Here is a 27,874-nt window from a genome sequence, read left to right as displayed (position 1 = left end):
TCATTGTCTTAGACTCAGTAGCATGCAGACTTGCCGATTGCGTCAACTTTGCGCGGATTGCACGAGAATCTTTCGATGGAAAACATTTGGCGGTCATTAGACGACTGATAGGGCTGAGTCAACATTAGTAGGTAGGTAAAAACAGTTACTTCAATACGTTATAAGAAATCTATTTATTTCAGCAGTAATGATAATAAGTGGATGACCTGATAATCGCTAGTTTCCCTCACAGCCGTTGTTTAGGCTCGTCACACAACGCTTCCTTCCCCAGCACACGTCCGATACGAAACCTTTTTAAAAAGAACAACAGGAACATAAGCTCAAAATGTGAAGCAATAAAACAGATTTTCGGCAAATAGCAACTGTCACCTTTTTGCTGATAGCTGTCAAAGCTACTGGGGTCAAAACAAAATGAAAGGAATGTGACTCGGGTTTAAGCACTGAGCCGTTAGCGTCGAATCACGGTGAGAGAAGCATTGCTTGATGACCCAAATATCGGCTGCGGAGGAGACTAAATCATTGCTAGCCTAACTTAAACCTTACCAGCTTTCCGTTTTTTTTATGTCGCTGTTAACTCGAACTCCTGATTCTCGAATATCCAGGCCCGGCCAGGGGTTTTGGGTATACGTTATCTTGGGTGTTTTAACCAAGGTATTCAGTATCTTTTTGCCGAAATACGGGTATTAAGTATTTTTTTTCCTGAATGTTTGGTATTCTGTATATAAGCGTAATGTTGGTGTCTCTTTTTTCTTTTTTAAAGTGTCTTATCTTCAGTGCTTGTGTTACTTTTAAAAAAATCATGAAAGATCTGCAGTTCTTGCGTCACTAAGTCCGCAAATGAGCGCATGCTGCGAGTGGTCATGAATGGTGGTTTTGACTTTGTCAAAGCTGTTAATTAGGGACGGACCATTATTTTTTGGAGGTGGGGAGGGGAACAAAAATCCTGAAAAAAGTCGTTTGCAAGAGCAAAAGGCTAAAAAAAATTGTCGCAGACATAAGGAGGAGAAAAAAGATAGTTTGATGACAATATATAGCCAGCCATTTATATCATGATATATCTTCAACAGCACTCTTTTTTGATACCCAGAATGCTGGAAATTGCATTTCCGATTTTCTAGATTTCAAAATTCTCTGGGGGAGAATGCCCCTAGACCCCCCTAGGAAAAGGGGCCTCACAGCCCCTTCTGTGGTCACATCAACCTATTCCCAATCGGAAGCGGCTTATAAAAAATGTCATTGAAAAACCTGAATTACTTTTTTGTATAGATGTAAAACTCGCTGATCAAATGAGGTGTGCACTGGTCACACGAAACACGTAGTGGATAAAAAGTTCAACTTAAGTAGTTCATGCAGGTCCTGCTCACTGCAAAAATTAAAAAAAGAGGAAAAGGCCGTGTTTTGTTTTAAGTTCTATACATAAATTACCAACCAAGGCCACTATCTGGACACCAAAGGAAAAATTGTCTGAGGGAAGACACAGCCCGAAAAAAATTGTTTACCCAGACAACGACACATGAAAAATAATTTTCTCTTGGAAAAATTTTAGATCCCTCCTCTCCAAATAAATAATGGTCCGTCCAGTAGTTACACAAGCCTTTGTTATCGAACATGGCTTTTAGGTAATAATTTTAGGTATTTTGTATCATCGTTTTTTCAGTTTTCAGGTATATTGGTATCCCAGGGCAAAAAAATGGCGTATATTCTATGGGTATCCCACAACCCCCCTGGCTGGGCCTGAATATCTGTCTTCCGTTTCCACGTAGGGTTCGATCCCGCATAGGCGAGTTATCCGCCCCCTTATTCTGAGAGTCAGCCTGCCACCCAACCCCACCCCCCCACCCCCCCCCCATCCCACACACACCGAAAAAAATAGTAATAAACGAGTTAATGTTCTTCTTCTTTATATTAAAAAAAATTCTTTGACGTGATAATTGGTCAACTGAGGCGCCTGTGCAATATCACATCGTATCGTCTGCATACACCGTGTATACCGATATTTTTTTCTGCTTCCATCACAACTGCCCGGGAAACACTGCAAAGTAGTGCGAACATAGCCGTTTTCATTGGGCCTAACACAAGTCTTTGTGATATGCTACAGGTCACAGGTAAACTTTACTTAGTTTATATAACTGAAGAACGAGTAGTGTTTCCTGATTTTTAAGCAATTTACCAGACGGGGAAGTACTATAATCAATACTGAATCGAGATTTTTTCGCGACCAGAAACTTAAATAGATGCTGAGATTTTATTTGTCGATATTTAGGCGAGAATGCTTAAAAATTCAGGCAAAAATTCAGACACAATCTTGTGAAATAACAACAACGTCCAAATAAACTTCATCGTCCTTGGATGTTTTCTCGAAATGAAGTCACATGAGAACTCGCCGTCGGGAACCGATCGGGAACACGGGTCATTTTCAATCCGATAGTGCAATCACGAAGTTGGTGTCCTTCGAAATAGAGATATTCTTGCTGCAGGCGGAGTACATGATGAATAAGTTATATAGTAGTAAACTGTATTTCCTCGGCAAGTGCCCGAAAAGATATCAGTGTCTGTTAATTCAGACGATATACAAATCAGTGGACGTTTAGAAGATTAAAAGAGAATATTGTAGCTTTTAGACAGTGGAACTCCACAGTAGTTGTCACGGCGTATGACCATGAGTTTGCAACACGTAGTAGGGTTAAAGAAAAGACTAACCGGTAACAGCGATCGAAGTGTCGGTAAGAGCAGGTGTCCATTATATCAGGTCGACTGTAGACCATAATAAAGTTTTGTTGCCTGATGAAAAGCAGATTAACAAAAATGATATTAGAGTTCTCTGCTTTGGTGACAAGTAATGGTCTCGATAGGCTCGATTTCCGCCGCCTCCTCGAGTCCGGTCTTTGTTCCTCACTGTTATCCATAATAAATTTTCCCGACTACTGATAAGAAATGGATGAAGACTAAAGAGAATGTGTATGTTCAGACTAAAACTAAAGGGTAATTGAAGCGGAAAACGACTAAGTTTGTTGAAATACAATGGCCTGCGTACAGCCAGCAAGGAAATTAAGTGATGTACTTGGCGGGTAACGCGCGTAATCGTCCTTCGATCCAAATTCACGTAAGTTGAATTATTTTCGAACCGTCAAGTTACTTTAATTTACACACCAATTTTGTGATTTGCTTGAACAGTGTTGACAACAAGCCAGCGTTGAATTATCTTAACAGGCTGCTGTATTTCTTCTTTTCCGTAAAGAACTCTGCAAGTCAGTGCTCAGTCCGTTTTTAGCCGTCACATAGACGATAAGATTCAGTTTTAATTCACTTCTTGCCAAATAAGACAGCTTTTAAACCCAAGTTAAAATTATACAAACATTTAAGTTTATTCGTGACTAATCTTAATCTTAGTTTAAACTTAGCTTCCACGGGTTCTTAATAGCAAACAATTCCAGTAATGCACGACTTTCTTTTTGGGGAACGGAAGGCCAAATTTAACTTGGACAACTCAAGTGCATTAGACAAGTACCGTCCTTATGAGAAATGCTTAGTGAATTGCGATAAGATTATTTTCTATACTCTATTAACTTCAAAGTGATATATATTTAGTCTCTTTTATTTGTTATTTTTAAATTTGACAAATTATTAAACACAAACTCAGTTTGTGTTTATAATTTGTAACTAGCAACCGTCATGACTAAACCCTTGTTCCATATAATGGCTCAGAATGTTGTCTAAAAATTTTGACTACTTAATTATAAGCACTTGATTATTTAAAAATTTTTTGGGGCATTTACTTCGCCAGGTCTTATTTAGGTACCTATCGAAGAAATTACATCATCCGACAAAGGGGCAACCTAGCCTCCCACGCAGTCGTTCTTAGGGGCGATCCGAGTGAAACACGATGGCCCCTAAGAACGACTGCGTGGGAGGCTAGGGGGCAAGCGTGCCTGCACAGTTTGCAACGTTCTTTACTCGGGATTGGCCAATCAGAATCAAACAATAGACAAGCAACACAAAAGTGCTCCTGCTGAGCCCTAAACAGTCTTAACACAAAAGAGGTAGAAATAAACGTTCGAGGACGGTTGGAAATAGGGAGCTTTGAAAGCTGTGGTGCTACACAACTATTCATATCGTCTTGACTTTTGCCTTGTTTACGAATATTTGCTCATTCTCGACACCAGAATTCTTCTCTTAAGTATTCCTTAAGTATTCCTAAAGTATTGCGAAAATTAAAAATGACACCATCTATAAGCTCAAACCTAATCAGATATATGCACTGCTTAAGCTTCTACGCGTTTTTCCTCAGGAAACTTTGATTTTTATAACACTAAGCAACATGACGTCTATTTGAAGCACTTGTGGATAGCTGCTTAGTTTATGATTGGATGATAATATGAAGAATCAGAGTCTCTCCCAGTATTTCCACGAAGACGGATGTATCCCAAAAACACTAGTTTCCTGGGGAAACGCTGTACTATTAAGAAGCCGCCTTAAGAGGAAGGGCGATTATTCGGGGGAAGCCCATTATATTTGACTGTCCGAAATACGACAAATATTAGACCTAATTTAAATATATCTCATTTCAGTTTCTTCGAATACAAAACAAGAAATTGTAGAGCTGCGAAGGATATTAGACCAGGAGGATCAAAATATCTCCGCTTGACTCAAAACTACGCATTTCTTCGCCCTCTCGAAAATGTCTTTCTTGTTATTTTGGAAACGGCTTCTCAACTTGATCCTCATTTTATTTCTTATCACACCAGCAGTAGTGAATTATTGGCGTGGAACGTGGTACATTTTAGACTTGTTCGTGTTTCCAGACGATGAAGTTCTCAGTGCCTCGATGACGTTCACAGCGAGTTTTGGAACGATATTCTTGATCATGTTGGTGGAGGATTATTTAAAAGAATTTTTAAATGAAAGGAAAGCAAGAAAAGCATTGTATCTTGTTCTCTTTTATCCTCTGGCGTTGATGACCGTAATATCTTGGAGAGGTCTGTGGATGATGTTAGATCTTTACACAACTACTAGTCTAACAAGTGCCTGTGTTTCACATGCTATTGGATTCTTGATCGTTTTAACTACGAAAACTGCATCCAGTATCATCGCCAGTCCTGGCTACTGTATCAGCGAGAGACACATTGATTTATCGAAGTGTATTCTTAAGGGAAAGCAATGTTTGAGGAGCAAGACTACTGCCTGTGCTGATATCACCACGAGAATAGTTAACAGTTTTGTTACGGTGTTCGTAATCGGAGCTGCGGTGATAAGCTATTGGCGAGGAACTTGGCTCCTTATTGTGACCAAAATGAAGTATCCAACCAACAAACCTCTCTCATCGATTGCGTTAATCAGCCTGGGTTACGCTGTAGTGACTATGTGCTATTGTTTGGGTGAATTCATATCAACCTTAAAACTGCCGCATTCGTTGTTGAACCGGGCCCTGGAGCAGGTCTTTGTATATATCCTTGGTTTTGGAGTGGTGGCTTCTTGGGTAGGAATATGGCACTTGATGGATCTTTATGTACTTCCAGGTCAGTACTGTAGTTTTAATGCAGTTTTTAGAGCAATCCGTATCAAAATACAAGCAGAATAGCTCAGCCTGTTTTTGTCCGCCTGTTTGTGTCTGTTTTTACCGCCCACCGGTTAGCTCAGTTGGTAGAGCGCCGGACTATCGTGCGGGAGGTCTCGGGTTCGAGTCCCAACACTCAATCGAGGAGAATATGCTGCCTTTGCAATGACATCTGCAAATCCGATGGTTAGATATTCTATTCTTCTCGGATAAGGACGATAAACCGTAGGCCCCGTCTCCTGCATCTTCAGTGGTATATGGTCAGCAGGGGACGTAAAAGAACCCACACACTTATCGTAAAGAGTAGGGCACGAAGTTCCCGATGTTGTGGTCTGGTCTTTGCCCATCGTGCTGTGTACTGTTGAAATGCTCGGAGATATTAGCTGTACAAGCTACTCTGAAATCCGAGGGTAAAATACATGATGATGATGTTGTTGTTGTTTTTTTTTTTCAGATCACCCACTGGCTAGTGCACTGGTCAGCCATTTCGCAGGGATTGTTTGTCTTTATCTTCTACAAGCAAGTGTAAATATAATTGGTTCACCGGCAGGCTGTAGAGTTCATGAAAGTGAAAGCCTAGAAGGGTTTGACTTGGGAAGCTACTTGGAAAAGATAACTGAACCAAATAAACAAGAAAACAACAAAGCGGAACCATAACTGTTAAACTTAATGAACCTAAAGAGTGTTTAGCGAGTGTACGTATATTCCCGCGAAATCTATCGTGAAAATTCTGAGAATACTGAGCAATTGAGTTCAGTTGATAGAGTCACGAATTAGATTGTATATCTGAACAAAAATGATAAAATGACGAAAAAAATTGCCAGTTGGACCATTAGCTGATTGCTTTCCTGTCCACAGACATCCCAAGCTTCGGTAAGTCCGTCGAGTGTGAAACGAAAAAGGGAAAGCATGAGCACAAAATCTGGGGGCGAGACGCTCGTCTTGACCGCCGACCGGTTAGCTCAGTTGGTAGAGCGCCTGACTAGCTGTTGTGCGGGAGATCTCGGCTTCGACTCCAAGACCTAACCAACTCTCTGGTCTTAATATAATTGAGGAGATTGCTGCCTTACAAGAATCTGCAACTGTTACATGGTTCAACTTTTCGGATAAGTTCGAGCAACTTTGTCCCCTCTTCGAGCAACTTGTATTTTGGTAGCAGGGGATGTTTAAGGACCCAAGATCTCCGAAGAGTTACCCGAGTGTTGTGTCAAAGGCCTTATTTCGCGAATGTTTCGTTGAAGATTTCACGAAGTTTGTCGAAGATTTTCGAGGATATAACTGAAGATCGTTATCAGACTTCCGGCCATTTTCCCTCGCATTTAAACATTACAAAACTCGGGGAGCAAACTTTAGAGTTGAGAAGGATGACCGTAAATATAGGTGTCAAAATTCTTCTCATGTCATCCTTGTTATTTAACAAATTTCTTCCCATTCCAAAACTAAATATTTAGATATCTTCGATATTTGCTAAGTGAAAATTGCAATATAAAACTGCTTAGAAAGTCTGACGCTTCAAAGGGAAATTAGTATATATTTAAGCGATATTTTCTTTCGTTAGAAACTGTTCCAGGCTACTTGGATTCTTTCCCAGGTGTTCCTTACGCTAACTTTGCAAACGTAACACGCACTTTTGTTCGTTTGTAGCAAAAACTTTTAGTCTTTCTTGAAAATGCGATAACATGAAACTTTTGTTTTTTGATTGTTTTCGGCAGCATCGATGACATTTGTGTAATTTAATGAAGTTACGGTTTAGACTGCACGAAGCGATTCTCAAAACTAGACAATCATCACATATTTCGAGGTACGCAGTACAGCTAGGATATTGTTTCCTTGTTCAGGTGTTCACGCCGAAAATCCCGGTGCAAGTTTTTGCATACCTAATTACGAAAGCCCTGTGAAAGTCTCAAAATCTAATTTAATTAATTTGAGGTTTTTACGTGGCGCCAAGAAGTCTGCAGGAAGACTACTGCAAATACGTAATACAAGCGATGTTCATGATAGTTCCAGATAAACAACGTAGACCCCGTAATCTGCGCATCTTGAGCGTTTGGTGTAAATTACGTTGAGTAGGACCCACACACTTATCGGAGAGTTCAAAGGTGTGGTGGTCTGAAACAAATATATACGGGTTGAGAGCTTCACATAGGGTTATCTTCATTGCGCCGGTTTCCCCAAAAATAAGTATGATGATGATGATGATTGCTACCAGATCCTTCGCGCGGCCATACTATTCCATCGCGTTTTCATTGACGAATTACATGGGGAGCATTACACTATAGAGCTTGAGAAGGATGAGAGTAAATAAAGGGGTGAAAAGAATAATCATGTTTATCTGTTTTTCTTCTTCTTCAAACCATACCAAAACTACAACAGTATAAAAACGCTATCCACATCTCTCGCGAAACGCTTGGGCTAAACCCTACCCAGATCGTCTCGCTTTTCAACATAAGTTTTTACTTTAATTTTGTTTATCACTTTCGTTTTGATTTCTGTAAACCATTTTTTTAAAGTTTTCTGCACGAAAACCTGAGTTTCGAACGTTTTGAAGCTCTCGGGGCAGTTGAGCAAGGATTATCAAATTGGGTTAAAATGGGGAAAAGGTTAATTTTCGATAATTTCTAGCAAGCTATAACCAAGTTCCAGGAATCATGACACGATGAATGAATTCGTAGTTCAAGTTTTTATCGATTTTTAAGCTAGGAGAAATGACAGTAATGCGGTCTTCATTGCCTTCATCGTAAGTACATCTTTTCCTCCATAAACAATTTCGAATTTATTGAACTTTGAAATTAGGAGCAAAGTTTCTGGAACCTTTTATATTCCAATCGAAAAACTACAAAAAATGAATGATCACTGCATCACTAACGCTAAGTAAAAGATTGGCGTGACAGTCAAGCGTGTCGTGACAGTTGACACGAACATGTCATGTCACTCTTTCCCGTCACGAGTACGTCTCGTGATCACCGTTGTCAACGTCATAACATGTCATAAGGACCATTACCGTCATCGATTATTTAGTTACTCTCGTCTCAAACATCCAGCTGCTCACACACAAATGTTAAGGTAAGTAAGTAAATTTCCGGATTAGGCTCAGCCGGCGTCACAGAACCCGTCACAGATAATGAAGGCCATCACAGATGTTGCACTTCGGGATTTGTAGCAAAAAGGGATCAAACCCTTAAATTTTTTAAAAAAAAAAAAAAAAAAAATTATAAAAAAAAAAAAAAAAAACACAAACAAAAAAAAACTTGGTAATCTTTTTGTAGTAAGATGCAGAGGATTTTGTTTTGAATTACCATATATGAAGTACCTACCTTGTAATGTTACACTGAAGCTGACCGAAAGGACCGTGGGCTCTGCCAACAACCTTGACCTCTGTCGACCTCTGTAACTTCTGTCACGAACAAAAGCCGCCTGGGCGAAGGAAGATGTATTTCGTGTTGCTATCGTTTCTCAACTTGATATTCATTTTATGTCTTATCACACCAGCAGTCGTGAATTATTGGCGTGGAACGTGGTACATTTTAGACTTGTTCGTGTTTCCAGACGATGAAGTTCTCAGTGCCTCGATGACGTTCACAGCGAGTTTTGGAGCTATATTCTTGATCATGTTGGTGGAGGATTATTTAAAAGAATTCTTAAATGAAAGGAAAGCGAGAATTCGAAAAACATTGTATCTTGTTCTCTTTTATCCTCTTTCTTTTCTGATCGTGGCATCTTGGAGAGGATTTTGGATGATGTTAGATCTTTACACAACTACTAGTCTAACAAGTGCCTGTGTTTCACATGCTGTTGGATTCTTAATCGTTTTATCTTTGAAAACTACATACTCTCTCATCGCCATTCCAGGATATTGCATCTGCGAGAGACACATTGATCCATCGAAGAAAATTCTTCAGGTAAAACTTTGTTTGAGGAACAAGATTTCTGCCTGTGCTAAAATCTCTGCACGAATGTTAAATAGTTTTGTTACGGTGTTCATAATCGGAGCTGCAGTGATTAGCTATTGGCGAGGAACTTGGCTTCTTATTGTGACGATAATGAAACATCCAAACGACAAGCTTTCAGCATCGATTGCGTTTATCACTCTGGGATACTCTGTATTTAGTATATGCTATTTGTTGAGTGAGTTTATATCAACAAGAAAACTGAATCCGCCACATTCGTTGTCGAGCCGGGTCCTGGAGCAAGTCTTTGTATACATACTTGGTTTTGGAGTGGTGGCTTCTTGGGTGGGAATATGGCACTTGATGGATCTATATCTACTCCCAGGTAAGTGCTTTAACCCCTATAAAGTGGTCACCTTCGGGACATGTTGAGTCGCTGCTAACAGAAGTTGGCTGCTCAATAGGGGTTTGTCAGAAATTACATTTTTAGATAGCTGTATCTTTAAAACAAAGAAGTGTCTAGGCCTGGAACTTTGTATGATGGGAACCGCTGTGGTTTGAGATTTTGCTATGGCTTTCCGGGTGCGAAAACTTTTCGGGACTTTCGAGAAACGGGCCCCAGGGCTCAAAGAAGTATCCACGTACTGTTACTGTTTGAGTCTGAAAAGCGCAAGCACTTTGATTTGCCTTAGACATTTTAATTGTGCTGTAGCCAATCAGATGATAGTTATCAAAAGCGTCATCTTACATGCGATTGGTTTTCCTTCTCAGCAGAGTTTTAAATGATAAGTATTTTTTTATTTTATTTTATTGTAGATTTGTTATCGGGAGGATGGGATTCTCATATTTTCTGTTTTTACTTTGCTTTCAGATCAGCCCACAGCCAGTGCCTTGGTTGGTCATTTTGCAGGAATTGTTGTTCTTTATCTATTACAAGCAAGTCTAAACTTGATTAGTCCTCCAGTCACCTGTAGAATTCCTAATAATGAAATGCTAGAGGGATTAGATTTAGGAAACTACTTAAGAAGAGAGTCAGAAAATGAGGACATCAGAAAAATGAATAGAACAAATGTTGATGAAACCAACAATGAAACAAAGATGTAAAATACTGTCTATGGCACTGTGCTATGTCACTATGCTTGTTGCATCATGGGAGATGTGAGGGCCTAATGGTTAGTGCTCTGGACTGCAGGTCAAGTGGTTTGGGTTCGAGTCCTTGCCAGGGTCATTATATTGTGTTCGTGGGAAGACACTTTGCTCTCACAATGCCTCTCTTGACCCAGTGGTATAAATACAGGGCTGTCATTAAGGGCTGCCATTATCTGTAACACCTATTACAGCTGAGTTCACTTAATGTTACGGTTAAGATGTTGATTGGTGTTATGTTACACTTGAATACAGAGTGAAATGCTATAAGTGATAACTTTAATGTAATGTAATGTAATGCTTAGAAACTTAATGACAGCCCTGTAAATGGTGACCAGCAAGTGAAATGCTGGGGAGTAAGCTGTGATGGACTAGCATCCCTTCCAGAGGGAAGTAGAAATACTCCTAGTCCATGCTATGAAAACTGTATGTACATGTAAGCACTGGCCTAATGGGCCAACAGGTGACTTCAAACGTAATCTTTAGAGTTACCCATGCTTGTTGGACAAGGAAGTAACTGAACAACTTCACATTACGCTAAGATCATCTTCTTGAAACCTTTTGACAACTCCAGAAAACATATAGAGAGCAAGCTTCTGCTCTGTCAAGACTCTGGACAGTACTTTTTTCTTGTCTTCAGTTTAATGATTCCATTGGCATTTTAAAAACACATAAATTATAGAATCAGGGATTTTATAAACACTTCAAACTGTTTTCTAAGAGGATTTTTAAAGATTCTGTTTTTCTAAATTTATAAGCAGTGCCATGGACAATTAATGGATTTGTTATTTATTTATAGCATTTTTGAATTAATTTATTATTTAATTTATAACTGGATAAATGTATTATTTGATAAATTATTAATTCATTTATTACAAAAGAAAAAAATAGTTAAAGTAAATATCAAACAGAGAATATTGTAAAAACTTGCAGATAAGCTGCACCATTTAAGGTGGCTTAATACAGTTTTGAGAGGGCAAATCAGTCCAACCTGTCAAAATCTCCAGAAAAGTTTTGTCTTTCTCTTATCACTGTTTGTTACATCCTAAAACCATCTAATGCGATATTTGGAAAATAAAAATGCTAATAAACAGCTTAAATGAACGACTGAGTGCTTAAGAGGGGACTGGCACTAGTAGTTTAAACGGGTTTTTTTCAAAATCTACTCATATGACCCTACCTCAAAATTTCAGAAATAAGAAATTGGCTTTCATTTATCATTCAAAATAGGAAAATGTGATATTTTGCTGATTTTTAAAATAGCTCAAAATCTGTCTTACAGATTTTTTCAAAATTTTGGTGGTGGACGTGGTTCACCCCTTAAATTTAATTGTGAAAGTTTCATAATAGGTTGTACGGTAGGTTTTCGAGAAGATCTGGATCAAAATCTGGCTTTTACTCCGAAGCAAATCAAATTGCGTGTGCGAGCACGCGCTAATATGACGCCATGCGTCGCGACCAATAATGAAAGACAGAATTAGAACTTCTCTGTCGGTTGTTTATCCACCTTTTTTGTCGTATTGTTTTCCATCCCAGGTTTCAAGACCTATCTAAAAGTATTTTGAAGTTTTCTTTTGTATGCAAATGTGGTAAGGCGCAATAAAACGGATGGAACTCTTTTTCGTTTCTGTTTAGAGTTGCTAGCGCCATTTTAGCCCGCGCGAGCAATAATGATGTCAAGCAGAAAAAAATTGTGGCCCGCGCCTTTGAGCCACATAAAAACTGTATTCAGCCACCTTAACCAAAATGTTTTGTTCCAAATTAGGGGTGCAGCTTATCTGTGAGTGTTTACAGTAACCTTTTGGTATCGAGGACTCTCTCCACCGCAGAGGCCCCTTTCGTGTTCCGTACGGGCTGGGAAATGGGGAGAGGTGAAAAGTAAGCGCGCGGAACCTGGAGAGAACTTTTCGCCTTCCTCCCCCGTGTTTTTCGACTGCCCCCACTAAAGGAGCCTCTGCGGAGGAGAGAGCATCCAGGAAATTTGGAGACCATAAGTTATTCAAAATAATTATTATTGTATTTGGGTAGCCCCATTTATTTATCTCAAAAAATCTTTTTTACATGGTTTACCAGCTCTCTTATTCATTCAATCCTTTCTAAAAATCAGTTTTCTTTATCATATTTTATAAAATGCTGATTTTAGTTACTGTAGATATGAAAAATAAAGATAATTTGAGTAATGATTGATTGATTGATTAATGGAAAGATAAATGAAATAAATAAATAAATGGAAAGAAATGATCACTAGTTGGAGGGAAATTTTGAGTAACTATAATTCTAACATGAGTTGAACTTTTGATGAGGGTCCCTAATAGGTTTTTCAGGATCTGGAATTTTGCTTAGTTAAAGGGCGGGATCCGGAATTTGGAGGAAAAAGGAAGCCTGAGATTTTGGGATTGCAGTTATTAACGGGACACAGGATTGGCGATTTTACTAGGTGGAAATTGGGAAACGACACTTCAAAGAACTAATATCAGGGAAAGAAAATTAAGTTTTCAACTTCAAGAAAGTCAGAAAATGAACCTGAAGTTTGCACCTGATGAAAGGGCCTTTTATCTTTGTGGTAAGGGACTTAAAAAAATATGGTTGGGATCAGGATAAGCCCATTAAAACCAAAAATAAACCACTGAATGCAATGGTCACACGGCACATCTCCACAGCCTGGCCAAGACCTGTACGCATGCGCACAGCCTATTACCCGTGGAGTGGCAGCCGTCAGGATTATGGGAATGAGGGAGTATTTTGGTTGGGATGGTGGGATTAGAGAACCCTGTTGGGTACCCTCTTTTACCTTCTACCTAGCAGTCCGACATTCTCCAATGAGATACGTACAGCTGCAGGAGACTTGTGGGAGTCATGAAGCCACTTAGGCCACTTCCCACGTGTTGCTTGGATTAGCCTTGTTGACATATGCAGTGTGTGTGTATGTATGTTTCAATGAAGTTAATCAAATCAGCATGGGACTGCTAATCCTAGCACAGTTGTCCTACACTCCCAACATTATGAATACCATAAAATTCTACAAGCCCCCCTGGTTATAGGACTTATAGGCCCATCTACCTGGAAATGCTGGAAACAAAACGGTGTGTGGTCGCTGACCGAGGAGCCCGTTGGCGCTGGGAACGAGATTGGTTCGCGAGGGGCCATTCTCGTCCCCATAGCCCTTTCGTTTCTCTTAGCCGGCTGGGCCTTGGCACGAGGAAACAAAGGGCTCTGGGGGCAAAGGATTTCCAAACCTAGATTCTAGGACTTCCGGTCTTCATGTATGCAGTCATGACGTTTCAAAAGAATGTATGAGAAAGTCGTTACGTTTTGGACTTCCGTTTAGGAATTCTTTGTTCCAAACAGCCAATCAAAAAAATTCGAATTAATTCAAAAATCCTATGTCCCCAGAGCCCTCCGTTTTCTCGTGCCAAGCTAGCCTCCCACGCAGTCGTTCTTAGGGGCGACTGCGTGGGAGGCTAGTGCCAAGCCGGCTAAGAGAAACGAAAGGGCTAGGAGGACGAGAATGGCGAGGGGCTTGAACGGAGTAGTTTCCAGCTTTCCTCAATTTTCGAAAATCAACATGGCGGCTGCAGTTGGTGTTCACCTTGGATATACTAGTGCTTCTTTGGCCATCTACAAGGTAGAAAATCAGTTGTTTTGAAAAAACCTTACTGCTTTTCTTTTTCAACGAACATGGCATTATACATTTTGCTCTTTATTTAAGGATGGAAGGACGGAAATCATCGCTAATGACGCAGGAGATAGAGTCACTCCGGCGCTTGTAGCGTGCTCTGGAAAAGATAAGGTTGGCTGATTAGTCTAAATTACGTGCTGCAGTCAGTGTGGTTTTTGAATTACTGTAGAAAGGTCATGTTTATCCTCAGTGTGGTGTTTAAAAAGCTATTTTTCAAAGCCTTGCGCGTTTCTGGTTTGTTATTATATGCAAGTAAGTTACATCTGGTTACATTGGGAAGAAAGCTCTGTAGAACTAAAACACTACCTACTTACCTAAGCTAAGGACAATCATTAATCTAATTTATTTATCACATTATTTAGTGAGTATGTAATTGGCTCATGCTTTTTAACTAAAACATAATGAAAATAATAATTATTATTTTTTTGCCATTAGTCTGTTGGTCTTCCTGCTAAGCATGGCCTTATTCGAAATGCCAAGAACACTATGGCAAGAGCAAGCAAAATGATTGGCTTGAGGTGAGATTTAAGCATACTGGTATAAATGGCTTCTGCCCTATGTTGGAAGGTACTGTGGACCACTTAGGGCCTCCTTACACGATCCCGGGTTGGTAATGTCAACCTGGGTTGAATCATTGCAAGAGGTTACCTTTTCCAGTTGATCTTCTGTAAGTGTTTACATGAACTGAAAAATAACCTTCCAACTGGTCAACCCTTCTTGCTGGGTAACCCTTATCTTGACTCGGGTTGACCTGGCTAGAAGGGTTGACAACTTCCATACATAGACTCAATCAATAGCCAACCCGGGTTGGCAGTTTGATACTAATAGCCATGTTTTTTTTTTTTTTTTTAAAGCCACCGTTATTTAGTGAGACTAGGCTTTGTTATGGTATGGTCACCCATTTTTTACTTTTTGGTGACAACAAAGCTGACCTTGATCAACATCATGGTAAACTTAACTTGGATACGACCAGGCAACTCAGGTTCATGTAAACATTATTTTTTTCCACACTTTGTGGCACGCCGACCCAGGCTAGTACCAACCTGGGGTCATGTAAAGAGGCTTTTAGAGAACACTCCATTTTGTTTCACAGTTGAACCTCCGTGTATGACCATCTCTTATAAGTGGCCACCTCATGTAAGTGACCACTTTTCCAAAATACCAAAAACACTATAGTCACAACCTGTTTTAAGCCCCAGGGGGGGTACTCCAGCTTGTAAATGACGGGGATGATCGAAGGATTTTTTTTGGGTTTGGCAAGTATAATTTTGGGTGACTTGATTTAAATAGGGGATTTTTTGGGGTATTAAAAATGAACTTAAGTGCCTTGGCGCGACCTTGTCGTATTTATGGTATGATGAATAAACAAACACGAGCGCTCAATTTTTTATGGTTTTCTTTGTGTTATATTTTTGCCCCTCCTGGCAATTTAGGGGTAATTTGACAAGGGATTTTTTGGGGGGCTATTTTTGGTCCAGGGATTTTTTGGGGTTATGTCAGAAGACTTAGGGATTTTTTTGGGTCCTAAGTTTTGCCTCCATTCGATCATCTCCGTCATTTACAAGCCTGAGTACCTCCCCTGGGTTATAAGCAAACCCCTTTTGTAGCGAACTGCAACCACTTTTAGCGCCAATGATTTAAATTTTTTTATTATAATTTATACTCTATGGTAAGGGACCACTTCACTTGATCTTGCCTCACAATGGACACCAATACATGGGAAACAAGATGCCTGGACAGTATAATTTTGCAAGCACACTGATGATTCCTGCAGGATTATGGCACATGTACAGTGGAATCCTGATATAACGATATTCCTGATATAACGATGAATATGTTATGTCCCGGCAATAGTAAACTGTATGGGACTGAACCCCGATATAACGATTCCTCGACCTGCCCCCTTGGCATATCGTTATATCAGGGTTCCACTGTACCTGAATAGTGACTCAGGATTTCATTATTTTGACAACCAGGGAAAGAGGAGTCTCAATACAACTAGCTTCAGAGTGTTTGGATTTTTTTTTTCTACCATGAAAAAATCCAACAATAAGAATTAGTAGTAATTAATTTTTAATATCTGTGATTTCAGGTTTTCTGATGATGCAGTTCAACAAGAGGTACAGGTCTCTGATTGCAAGGTAGATATAACTTTTTATTATATAAACATCAGTGAAATACTATCTTCACACATGGGGATAACATGTTATCCTCAAATGACTTGTGAAGATTTATAATTAAGTTTTCATATAACGCGCGCTCTGATTGGCTGAAACAGTGTACTTTATCAGAGTCCAGATGTATGGAGGAAATTTCACGCCATTGACCCAATATGGCCGACCACTATTCCCGAAAGTCTCTCTCGGGTTTTGTTTTGACCCTGACATCTTCTTTGACCTGAAAAACGAGAATGAAAACGAGCTTTTAGCGTCAGTTAATTTAAAACGTCCTGTTCCTAACAGCACAAATTGCGATAGAAAGTGAAATTACAGAAAGTTACGGAAAAAAATACCGAGCCGGAAAGTAAGCTTAACAACAACAAACAACCAACCAAAGATTTGTAAACAACTCAAGGCCAAACTGGAAGACATTATAACGAAAGCAGAAACGAAAAACACGAAAGATAGTACAAAATGGGCTATCTGAGTTTTGAATGTGAGTTTCACATTATTTAAGTAAGCTTACGGAATTTTAGATAAAACACGCACAGCTACATTTTCGTGTAAAAAACAAAACAAACAAACAGCAATGTAAAAAACAGAAAACTAAATTAACTAGCGAATACATACACAACTCAGACTTATCACAGACTGAATACTTTTTTCTGGCGTTTTCAAAACAGCTTGGTGCCGTGAAAAAAAAAAATTGCCAAAAGCTTTCACAAAATGACCAACAAAGAAGCTAGACAACAACCTCGGTAAATTCTACGCCGAAGCTCGAACAAAAGATGGTGAACTTTACTCGAGGTCATCGCTTCTTGGATTTCGCAATGCTATCGAGAGACACCTAAACAATTCACCCCTAAACCGAGGAATTTTTATTGCAAAAGGGGTTGAATTTCAAGCTTCAAACAAGCTGCTGCAAAGTTAGAATAACATGGAACAAGCGCGGAAACAAAGAAAACATCGAACACAAGTTTACCTTTCATTCCAGAAGCAGACTTCCAGAAATTAAAAACCTCCAATGCAATTCAGGAAGACAATCCTGTTCCTATATCCTTAACAGTGCAATGACTGGAAGGCCACAGCAATCACAGCAGCTGACTCTAATTTTTTCCTTGAATCCGATGGTTGTAAATGATTCGCGAAACACGCCGCACGGCCGCATTTTGTGAAGTACCAGCCACAAGCTTTGAGCAGTTCGTTTTTCTAGTTGTCAAGTTAACAAAATGCAAGTTTTCATGGTCCAGAATTCAGCCGGTTTTCACTGAACAGTCTACTTTTCTATCCTGTGTTGTACTAAAAGTCCTAAGAACTTCAAGGACAGGTGTTAAAATTTGGATTCCACTTGACGTTTTCAGCTTGTGGATTTCTGAACTTTGATGGTTTCAAACTTGATGGTTTGACAGCTGTTGACAGCTGTTGTCTTATTCAACCAATCAAATTCTCTTAACCATTCTAACAAGTTTTGTGATTGGCTAATTGTTGCGTACTTTATCAGAGTACAGATGTACGCTGACGCCACTTCTATTCGCTTGAAAAAAGTTTGTTTTGAAAATAATTGCGCGAATTCGTAGGGAAATTAATGAATTTCTTAATTATAAAACAAATAAAGAAGCCTCGACTGTGCTCTGTTCTGTTGTAAAACACTTAGGAAGCGACTAGAGCACTCAAGAAGTAGGGAGAAACACTCGCCTACGGTTCGCGTTTCACCCTACACTTCTTTCGTGCTCTAGCTTCCTGCATGCTTTACAACAGAACAGAGCACAGTCGAGGCTTCTTTGTTTGTTAAATTGATTTGGAAACATTGTCTGACAAGTTTGCCCTGTTTCAATGCTGAATGAGCATAAGTTTATCGATATTAAGTCAAAACATCTTTGGATCTTACTCGGCAATCTTTGGAAATCTTCGGAAATCCTGTGTAAACAGGCAAGACATTAGTGAAACACTTAATTGATTATAGAAAAGGTTGATAAAGGTTATAAAAAAATAACCACCATAGAAAATTTGGAAAAGCTGATGTTTCTAGCATTAGTCCTTTGTCAGAGCATAAAAACTTAAAAGAGCACACCCTCTAACACATTTGTAAAACTATCATTAATATTTTAAAGTAGAGGTTATCCTACTCCCCTATCCTGTACACTGGCATAACAAAATACCATCTATTAATCCACCCACAAGATGCCACAGTTGGTAGACTGGACAGTGAAATAAGTACTTTATGGGGTTTAGAGTCTCTCTGAGGATAGTGTTCATTCATTGTCAATGAACTTCTTGTCATTTCTTTAGTCTCTACAGTTGAATCCTGATAACTCGAAACCCTCAATAACTCGAACCTCCTGCTAAATCGAAGATTTTTCAATTCCTCTTCAGGTCGTTTTCTTACTAATTTTACCCTTGATAAATCAAACCCCCAATAACTCGAACCTTTTTTTGATTTCCCTTCAAGGTTCAAGTTATCGGGACTCAACTGTATTTATCTTAAAGTTTCCAACTGATTAAAGCAACTCTGCTTTGCAGATTGTTGATAAAGATGGAGAACCCTTCTTTGAGTTAGAGATAAACGATAAACCAACACGATTCTCCCCCAAAGAAGTTGTCAAGATGATTTTTCAGAAGTTGTTAGGTAAGGATTAATGATGAGTGATTGTAAAAGTGTCCCTGATTAAGAGTCCTGTCTGGACAGTTTGCCTCTGTGCATGTTTATTGATATTCAAGTAAGTCCTGGCATTGATGGGCCCATAGAAAGCCCATAGTTGTGTTATGGGGAATGGAACAACAGTCAACTCTCGCCTTGCGGACGCCTCACTATTACGGACACCCTGTTATTATGGACAGGAGTTAAAGTCCCGGCGAATAAGAAATACTGAAAATAACTCTTGCTACTACGGACTTTTTTCTATTATGGACACCAGGTCCCGAAGGTGTCTGTTATTAAAAAAAAAAAAAATGTTGTTTTCTAGTGGTCATGCACTTAGCTTTGAGATAGCTAGTTTACAGGCATGCCACTGAAACAGAGGAAACAAATATTTTAAATGAACATAACAAGGTTAAAAATCCCCACTGGCAGGAGGCAGACCAGTTGGCTATATACAAAGCGTGACCGAGGATTTTAACTCGAGACTACCGAATACAAATCCAGCTAGTGGCAGGGGCAGGTCTTGAACGGAGGACCTCTGAATTACAACACCAGCGCCCTAAACTACTCGGCCACGCTTGCCTCCCTAAAGGGAGTTAACTGCATTTTGTTGACTGTTTTCATTTTACAGAAATTGCTCAGGCCAATGGTGGAAATGACATTGAAGAAGCTGTTCTCACTGTACCTTTACACTTCAATGATGAGCAGAAAACAGCCATAAGGTATTCAATTAACAACAAAATAGCACATCAGTCTCTCCTCCTTCCATCTGTCCGTTACTCAGGCAGTTGGTCAGTCATTAGTTGCATACATGTAACTCATCCATTTTTGCTGAAATCTGGCAGCCTTCAATCTGTTATCAAATAAAGAATCAGAAAGGAATATCAAAGAAATCATTGACAAAATAATAATATTTGTCAATTGCATACAGTGATAAATTATTACAAACAAAGCTGAGAGCTTCTGGCTGGGCATGATGCATTATTTTGCGAATTTTATTCCATAACTGAAGATGATGCAAGGCTCTGATTGGTCAATATCTATGGACTACTGTGCCAGTAAATCACTTTCATATTGATTGGGGAGCGGGGATGGCGCAGTGGTAAGAGTGCTTGCTTCCCACCAATGTGACCTGGTTTCGATTTATTTATTTTTATTCGATCTAAATTGACAGATGTGAAAGCAATACCTGTGATACATAACAATGAGTATTTTTTATTCCCCAGGGAAGCAGCAGAAGATGCTGGCTTTGATGTGCTTCGTGTCATCAGTCAACCTGCTGCAGCAGCTCTGGCTTATGGTAAAGTCACAGATAAGATCGGCAGACTTAATTTTTAGCCTAATACCCTACCATTTGTATGATTATTTCAAACAATAAGGAATGTTATAAGAATGTAAATGATGGAGCAGAGTGTCTTGTTCAGCCATTGAGCAGATATGGTGTAACTATTGTGTTTCAGATGTCTGCTTAGATCAAGTACACTTTTAAAGTGAATCTACATGTATATTGTCTGTTTATGGACAAAGCACCTGTATGACCATGAAATGTATTTAAAAGAAGGCAAATTTGATTATCACCTCAAAGCCATCTGAATAAAGAGTATGTTCTTTGTTGTCTGGTTAAACCCTAAATACAAATTACAGTAATCCTTAAAAATGTAAATACACATGAAAGCCTAATTTAAAATTACTCTTACTATTTGAAACAGATTGTAATTCCCAGTCATTTGCCAATGTCAGTTTGACCTCAAAATATTATAATTTACACAGTACTTTTCTTTGAACAGACATTGGACAAAGTGATCGGACTACTCTAAGGTAGGTTCATTTATGTCATTGATAATAATAGTGTATGGTTTATTTTGTTGTTGATGTGAAATGTTTTAAAGCAAATCGACTTATATTTTCTTTTGTTTCAGATGGTAAAATTCCAATTGTTTGTGATTTTTCGGAGCAAAAACAACTTTTTTGCACAACATACACTGTTTCTACTTATAATGGCTCCTACTAATGAAAAATAAGATGAGAGGGGGTAATATTCTGAATTTACTTTTTGACCTATAAAATTCATTTTAAGCAAGTTCACAGTATTTCAAGAGAAGCCATTATTAGCCGTTCCGAGGTTGCGCAGGGGACTGGGGCGAGTTTCAAATTTTACTTAATCGATAATTTAACACCATCACATGGAAAATCACGGTGAGATTGGTCATTTGACCAAATTTGACGCTTTCAGTATGAACGGAAACGAAGTTATGGACCTTGAAACATTGTTCAAAATCCATACAAACGTCTCTAATTGTCAGCCAGCGTCCCCCAAACCCATATAAACTCTTAATATTTTTATCCGTTTGTGACTGCTGTAAAATCCTGCCAAGGACCCATTACTTGAAAGAAACTAAGATGGAAACCACTATGTTTGCCCATTTTAAAGAGTATCACAAAAATCATAAAAAAAATTAAGAGTTTATATGGTTTTGGGGGACGCTGTCTCAAAATACCGTATTTATTCGATTAAGCGCCCAACCTCGAATAAGCGCCCACCTCGAATAAACGCCCACTCTGTAGGTAGGAAAAGTTAATAAGCGCCCAGCCTCAAATAAGCGCCCACCCCCACCCCCCTAAAATGAGAGCACAAGAGGAAATTTGATTATTGTTGTAGTTGAGATTAAAATTGACTAAGAGACTATTGCGAAGACCAAGATTTTTTTAGTTTTTTACTGAAACTTTCAATCAACATTTAATATTCAGCTTTCGTACACCTTCACGTTTAGTTATTACACATTGTTTTCTTGAAAACTAAACGTACTATTAGCTAATAAACGTAATACTAGCTGAAAATTTAATAAGCGCCCAGCCTCGATTAAGCGCCCACCTCGAATAAGCGCCCACCCTCAAGGTCCAAAAATTTAATAAGCGCCCAGGGCGCTTAATCGAATAAATACGGTAAGAGACGTTTGTATGGATTTTTAACCATGTTTCAGGGCCCATAACTTCATCTCTGGTCATCCTAAAAGCATCAAACTTGGTCAAATGACCAATCACACCGTGATCTTTTATGTGGTGGTGTCAGATTATCGATTTCTTAAAATTTGAAACTCGCCCCAGTTCCCTGCTCAACCTCGGAACGGCCAATTCCATTTTCTGTGTCCTCTTTCCCAATTGCTATTGTTTTTGGGGGGGAGGGGTTAAGGTCATTGTTCCCATTGTTTTCTCTATTGTTCTCTTGAAGGGTAATGCTCCTGAAGGTCATTCATTTGGGATCTTGTGAGAGCTGCGTCCTGACCCCATCTTTTTGTACTTTCAGGACAGTGCTTGTGTACAGACTTGGAGGAACAACACTTGATGTCACTGTTTTGGCTGTGAATGGTGGAATGTATAGAGTAGTAGCAACAGAACATGACACAACTCTTGGTGGAATTAAATTTGACGAGTTGCTTGCACAGCATCTTGCTGCAGAATTTAAAAGGTTTCTGTGCATTTGTAAAATGTATCATTAAAATCATTTATCACTGACAGATTAGTGTACTTCTTCAAAAGATCTGCTGATTCGTACTAAAACAAGCATTTTTCCTCCTTGTTTCATTACAGACAGTGGAAACAAGATGTCAGAGGCAATGCCAGAGCAATGGCCAAACTTATGGCGGGTGCTGAAAATTGTAAACATATCCTGTCATCCAGAGATACAGCAACTTGTGCTATAGAGTCCCTTTATGATGGAATTGACATGCACAGTACAGTGTCAAGGTATTGTCGCATGTGTCACAATCACTGTGGTCACTTTCATCATTGTCATTGTTGTCATCATCATCATCATCATCGTCGTCGTCGTCATCATCATCATTATCATTGTCATCATCAGTGTCCTTACAACTTCAACATTCTAGTCATCATTTTCATTATCATTGTCCTTGCCATCTGTGTTGTCATAATCATAATGGTGCTGTAGTCACCACATTGTTATTTTCAATGTCATTACTGTTACTATACTTAGCGTGGTTGTCATTTCTCGGCATTGTCATTGTTTCCATCATTGCCCTCTTTGTTATGATCATCATTGTCTTGCTCAAAATCACAGTTACAGTGTCACTGTCAACCTATGTAGAACCCAATGGTGTGTTTTTCTTTTTGCAGGGCTCGGTTTGAGTCTCTTTGTTTAAGTTTATTCCAGCAAAGTCTGTCCACCATTAATAGAGTTCTCACCACATCAAATCTTACAAAAGATAATATTGATCAGGTAAGACCATAACAGAGGCATTGATATTCTCTCGGACAACTGACCAAGGTGTGTTGGACACTAGATTGAGTACCCTGGGTGCCAGAGGGTTTTTTGCTTTGAAGCTGCTACCTGTGACAAAAAAACCCCTCTGGCACCAAGGGTATAGTCCAGAGGTCCGCATTCAAGCTTAGGACATTGTGTTCTCGGGTGGGATTCTATAATAATTAAAGCCTTCCTCCACCAAAGAGTGTTAATGGCTAGTAGTGAATGGTTGGGACAACTCAACAAAATGCTGGGGTTACCTGCTATGGACTAGCATCCCATCCGTTGGTGGGGGGGGGGGGGGGATGTAGAGTAAAAAATATTTATCAGAATCTGGTGTTAAGCACTGACATTCATGGGCTTTCTATTTCCTTTGATCCATAGTATTGAACAGACTTCACTTTTTCATGTTCCAACTAAATGTTTGCTTGACTTTTGTAAGTTTATATTTGTGTTCTGGCATGTTCCACCCAAATTCCCGGCATCAGCAACTAATGCACATGGGAGAAGTGTTTGTGACTAACTGAATGTTTTCTTGGTTTTGAAGGTTATATTGGCAGGTGGTTCTACTCGAATTCCTAGAATCAAGCAGCTTGTCCAGGATTATTTTGGTGAAAAGGAAATCTTTCAATCCATTGATCCTGATAGTGTGTTAGCACACGGAGCAGCCATTCAGGTAGTGTAACCTCTTAGTCATTTCTTTGTAGTTTAGTCTGTCCTACCAAAGAGATATTAACTTAGTTGCCTTTACTCAGTTCATGTCCTTTTCATTTGATCTGTCCAGGCATCTTTACTTCAAGGGAGGGAAGAGCAATTACATGATGCTATAGAAGTGGAATGTACATCAAGAGCGATCAGCGTGATGGTAAGTTTAGAGTGTTACTTATATCTCAAAAAAAGTGAAGAACAGTTCCTCCAAAAAAACTGTCTGTCGACTGTCGGCCGACTGTTGGTTGTATGTCGGCCAACTGTCAGTCATCTGTTGGCCAACTGTCGGTCGTCTGTTGGCCGTTTGTCGGCCAAATGCTGGCTGTTTGTCACCTGACAGGTTTTGGCTAAAGCACAGACCACCTGCAACCGGCTGAGAGATGACTGACAGTCACTTGACGGGGGACTGTACTCCATAATAAACAAATACAATAATTATTGCAATTTTTTATTTATTATTCGTTTATCTACACAGCTTGAAGAAGCAGAGTCCTGCCTTTGTCCAATCATCCCCAAGTACACCCCTATTCCCTCAAGAAGAACACACAATTTCACAACCTCTGTGGATAATCAGGTTTGTGGTTCTGTTTGAACGCTCCTAGTCTCCAGGTCAGCATTGAAAGTCTCCTTAAAAATTCATCTAATTTACAAAATTTGCCTTGGGCCATCCCAATAAAATGTTTTGTTTCCCATCGCCCGACCGACCCATTTTTTTCGAAAGTAAAAAAAAAAATCCAGATTAACTTGTCAAAGAAGCAAGTTCTTCCATTTACAAGCACACGATCTTGTTTTTCAGTGAAAAACAATTGGTATGATGTGATGTCTAAGACTTTAATAAACATCGATACTACGTTATTTAAAGACTGTTAAAGAATAACGAATGAAAATACCACGTTTTCGATTTGACTTTGTAATCAGGCTTTCTTACTTAGCAGCCCGGGCCTTTTCTGGAACCAAGAACCCGTAAAGTGTTCATTCCTTTTTTTTTTTTGCCCGACCGACGGACCCACCATCACAAGAGATGGGGCGATGGGAAACGAAACATTTTATTGGGATGGCCAGGTTGGAAGTTGGAACAAATATATTTGGTAACACATCGAGTAGTTTGTCTGCTAAAAGAGACCCTGAAACTTTATACCCTTTAGGCCCTTTAGACCCAGTACTGCTACATAGCTGCAACGAATTTGAAGAGGGTGAAGAGGTGTGAAATTCCGAATCAAAACACCATGTCGGCCATATCTTCTTCTCTTCTTATGGCCGCCCTGGCAGCCGCCCATACGACCCACGTTAACTTTGAGTAGTATTCAAAGAACACACAAAGTGCTTGCAACTAGTCAGTTAAGGTGATTCCAGAAAAAAGGAGTAAAAAATGAAAGAGGAAAGAGAAAAAAAAAAAAGGGGAGGAGGGAAAATTAATACCCTATTGAATCTATTCTCCAAACCGACAAATCTTCTAAAATAAACGAACTCTGAGGCATCGTTTTTCAAGAGTTTTCTACTCACTCGTGAATGCGATTGTTTGAATTGAGCTCACTCATTGGCTTGATTTATTTTTATATGGATGTTTTCATGTTTTTTTTTTTCATTCTGTTTTCCTTTTCCTGCGCCATGCAGGCGACAGTTTGTTTATGTGTATATGAAGTGAATGATGACACACCTAACGACCCTGAAAAGACTCTTGTGGCTAAGGTGGGTTGCCTGTTTCTTTAATTAGCCTGCATCAAGTTAAACTAATTGTCCAGTTTCTCTTATCTTTGGAGAATACATTAGCATGTACATAATTTATAAAATTGACATAATATGGATAAGTAATTGTGCCCCTCCCAACAATAAGGTCGAGAAAGGAAGTTCGGTACAGTTGAGTGGACCTGTGCTATCAGTAGACGCTCATTCTTGAGGAAACACTTGAAAATGTCAGATTTCCATTCAGGAGATAAGTTATGTACTTAGAAAACTGTTCTCTTGTTGCCTCGAAAATGCGTCAAGTCATTTTTGAACCAAATCGTTTGGAAATTAAGAAACAGGAAATGCAAGCTAATGTTTAGTAACTCAAGGGAGTTTGAGAAAGCATCAAGCCATATAAATAAAAACAGTAGTTTCCTATATTTTCATTTCAAAATAGGCTGCAATTTTTATAAATGCTTATTTGAGCTGTTAAGTCTTACTTAAAGCTTTTAGTATCATTTTCTCATCACATCAGGTAGTTCTTGAAGACATCCCACCGATGGCAAAAGGGGAAGCACAAATTATCGGAACTTTTCACATCAGAAGGTAAGGTTACAACGACCGCGAGTTAAATAGTGAATTTAGGTACGTTGTTAATCTGCTGTATCTCAGACGTTTATAACCTCCGCTTATGGCATATATAGATTTAGCCAAGTCTTAAAGCGGGGCTCCACAGTTATTTATTTTGTCCATTATGTAACTTTGAATTTATGCGACGATACCATTTTCCTCGGGCCGTTCCTTGCTGTCTTTCTCGTGCAGGTGGCGTAAGAAAAGGAAGGAGGGACGTACAGACGAACAATCACGTGACAACCAAAATTTTTCAGGTTGATGGGTTTCTCAATTTTTTTTAGGTATAGAGCTCCACTCGCAAAGGAGCTCCGTGTATATACGTTAGATCACTGGGAGTGCCCTTGTGTTTGTCAGTGTGCAAGACACTGTACCAACACAGTGCCTATCTTAGCTCTTCTTCACCCAGGTGCACCAACGGGTACCGTTAATTTATTGGAATTGAGGAACTTGATTGAAATTAACTTCGTTAACCCGTTGTTCAGTCCATCGCTTGTCTTCTTGTGAGATTAATATCTCCGATAAGTCCATTCTTTTTCTTTTTTGAAGCCTTCATCTTTCCAATACGCTTCTCTCTCTTCAAATATCATAAAAAGAACTGATCACCAAGTAGGAGTGGCTTGATGTGTATCGGTAATAAAATTCTCCGAACTAATACAATAAGAAATATATGTAGACCGAGTAAGAAGAAACTGTGAGTTCGTCAGGTTAAAATGGTAAATGAATGATAAACCAGCGTATATGTTTACTAGTAGCTAACGGATTTTTAAAAACTGTTTTGTTTCTCAACTGTCAGAGATGGATCACTTCACATACATTTGGTGGAAAAGTCATCTGAAAAATCTGTGGACATCAATATTGAAGCCAGCAGTTGATTAAGTTGTACAGGATTTAAGTCAATAAAATATGTTATTTTTACTCAACCTGCGTTTAATTTATTTGGAATGTTGTCGACAACGTGATGGAGTTTGTATAATTTCCGAGTGGCTTAATCTACATATCTGTTGCTAAGATAATCTGTCCATTCATATAGAGCTATTCATTCCTGAAAGTTTCTTAAAATTCACTCACGTTCGTGTTATCTTCGTTGACTGTGATAATCAGTTCGTATGTGTGCTTCCTTTATCAGTTCGTATGTGTGCTTCCTTGTGTGGTTTGTGTGTGTCTCAGCACGGGCTGCTGGGGATTGGGTAGGTAAAAAGGGTAAAGTCTGTGTCCGAGCGAAGTGGCCCATACAGCCGGAGCTTATCCCGGTTTCCGTAGCATTAAGCGACTGGGAGTATTGCTACCCCCCCCCCCCTTCCCCCCTGGATGGGATGCCAGTCCATCGCAGGGATTACCCGCCAGCAGTAAATTCGCCGGTACCCATTTATACACCCGGGTGGAGAGAGCTGGGGATTGGGTAAGGATGATAAATATGAAGAGTCGAGCCTCCTGTTCAGTGCTTTTCACTTTCCTCGCATTTTCGCTAACATTACGCAGCGTTGAACAATTTTTGCGCTTTCGTCCCGGTGTAACATTTCTGGTATTCTGTAAGCAGTGAAGAAAAA

General features: G+C 39.3%; 3 protein-coding genes across 7 annotated transcripts; all 3 read left to right on the top strand.

Annotated features, from left to right (window-relative positions):
- The first annotated feature begins 24 nt into the window (after window positions 1-24).
- Window positions 25-6,602, top strand: LOC144644368 (uncharacterized). 5 transcript variants are annotated; one of them, XM_078503839.1, is made up of 4 exons: window positions 65-131; window positions 3,175-3,248; window positions 4,569-5,516; window positions 6,009-6,602. In XM_078503839.1, the coding sequence occupies exons 3-4, from the start codon at window positions 4,679-4,681 to the stop codon at window positions 6,209-6,211; spliced, it is 1,041 nt and encodes a 346-aa protein (XP_078359965.1). In that variant the 5' UTR covers window positions 65-131; window positions 3,175-3,248; window positions 4,569-4,678; the 3' UTR covers window positions 6,212-6,602. The 5 variants fall into 5 exon arrangements, with proteins under 5 accessions (XP_078359963.1, XP_078359965.1, XP_078359966.1 ...); XM_078503837.1 differs by lacking the exon at window positions 3,175-3,248 and having other exon boundaries at window positions 25-131; XM_078503840.1 differs by lacking the exons at window positions 65-131; window positions 3,175-3,248 and adding an exon at window positions 1,899-2,105.
- A 2,292-nt stretch (window positions 6,603-8,894) lies between these two features.
- LOC144644383 (uncharacterized) lies at window positions 8,895-12,770 on the top strand. The gene is made up of 2 exons (XM_078503858.1): window positions 8,895-9,826; window positions 10,313-12,770. The coding sequence occupies exons 1-2, from the start codon at window positions 8,983-8,985 to the stop codon at window positions 10,543-10,545; spliced, it is 1,077 nt and encodes a 358-aa protein (XP_078359984.1). The 5' UTR covers window positions 8,895-8,982; the 3' UTR covers window positions 10,546-12,770.
- Window positions 12,771-14,005: 1,235 nt separating this feature from the next.
- Window positions 14,006-27,247, top strand: LOC144644377 (heat shock 70 kDa protein 14-B-like). Its single transcript, XM_078503851.1, has 17 exons — window positions 14,006-14,212; window positions 14,297-14,377; window positions 14,702-14,784; window positions 16,359-16,407; window positions 18,946-19,051; window positions 19,695-19,785; window positions 20,290-20,363; window positions 20,851-20,881; window positions 22,368-22,529; window positions 22,652-22,807; window positions 23,195-23,297; window positions 23,869-23,997; window positions 24,106-24,186; window positions 24,505-24,603; window positions 25,644-25,718; window positions 26,230-26,300; window positions 27,121-27,247. Exons 1-17 carry the CDS (start codon window positions 14,096-14,098, stop codon window positions 27,197-27,199), a joined length of 1,587 nt encoding a protein of 528 aa, XP_078359977.1. The 5' UTR covers window positions 14,006-14,095; the 3' UTR covers window positions 27,200-27,247.
- The last annotated feature ends 627 nt before the right edge of the window (window positions 27,248-27,874 follow it).

The sequence above is a fragment of the Oculina patagonica genome, chromosome 2 (assembly GCF_052425735.1).
Source record: "Oculina patagonica isolate OP01 chromosome 2, crgOcupat, whole genome shotgun sequence".
Lineage (NCBI taxonomy): Eukaryota > Metazoa > Cnidaria > Anthozoa > Scleractinia > Oculinidae > Oculina > Oculina patagonica.
Note: the sequence above shows the minus strand (reverse complement) of the source record. Positions and strands in the feature narration are given on the sequence as shown.

Excerpts from the sequence above, each read along its gene's own strand:
- LOC144644383 (XM_078503858.1), top strand. The coding sequence starts at position 8,983 with ATGTATTTCGTGTTGCTATCGTTTCTCAACTTGATATTCATTTTATGT. Across the intron at positions 9,827-10,312 it reads GGATCTATATCTACTCCCAG|ATCAGCCCACAGCCAGTGCC; the intron begins GTAAGTGCTTTA and ends CTTTGCTTTCAG.
- LOC144644377 (XM_078503851.1), top strand. The coding sequence starts at position 14,096 with ATGGCGAGGGGCTTGAACGGAGTAGTTTCCAGCTTTCCTCAATTTTCG. Across the intron at positions 19,786-20,289 it reads GAGCAGAAAACAGCCATAAG|GGAAGCAGCAGAAGATGCTG; the intron begins GTATTCAATTAA and ends TTTATTCCCCAG. Across the intron at positions 24,187-24,504 it reads CAAGAGCGATCAGCGTGATG|CTTGAAGAAGCAGAGTCCTG; the intron begins GTAAGTTTAGAG and ends TTATCTACACAG.
- LOC144644368 (XM_078503837.1), top strand. The coding sequence starts at position 4,679 with ATGTCTTTCTTGTTATTTTGGAAACGGCTTCTCAACTTGATCCTCATT. Across the intron at positions 5,517-6,008 it reads GGATCTTTATGTACTTCCAG|ATCACCCACTGGCTAGTGCA; the intron begins GTCAGTACTGTA and ends TTTTTTTTTCAG.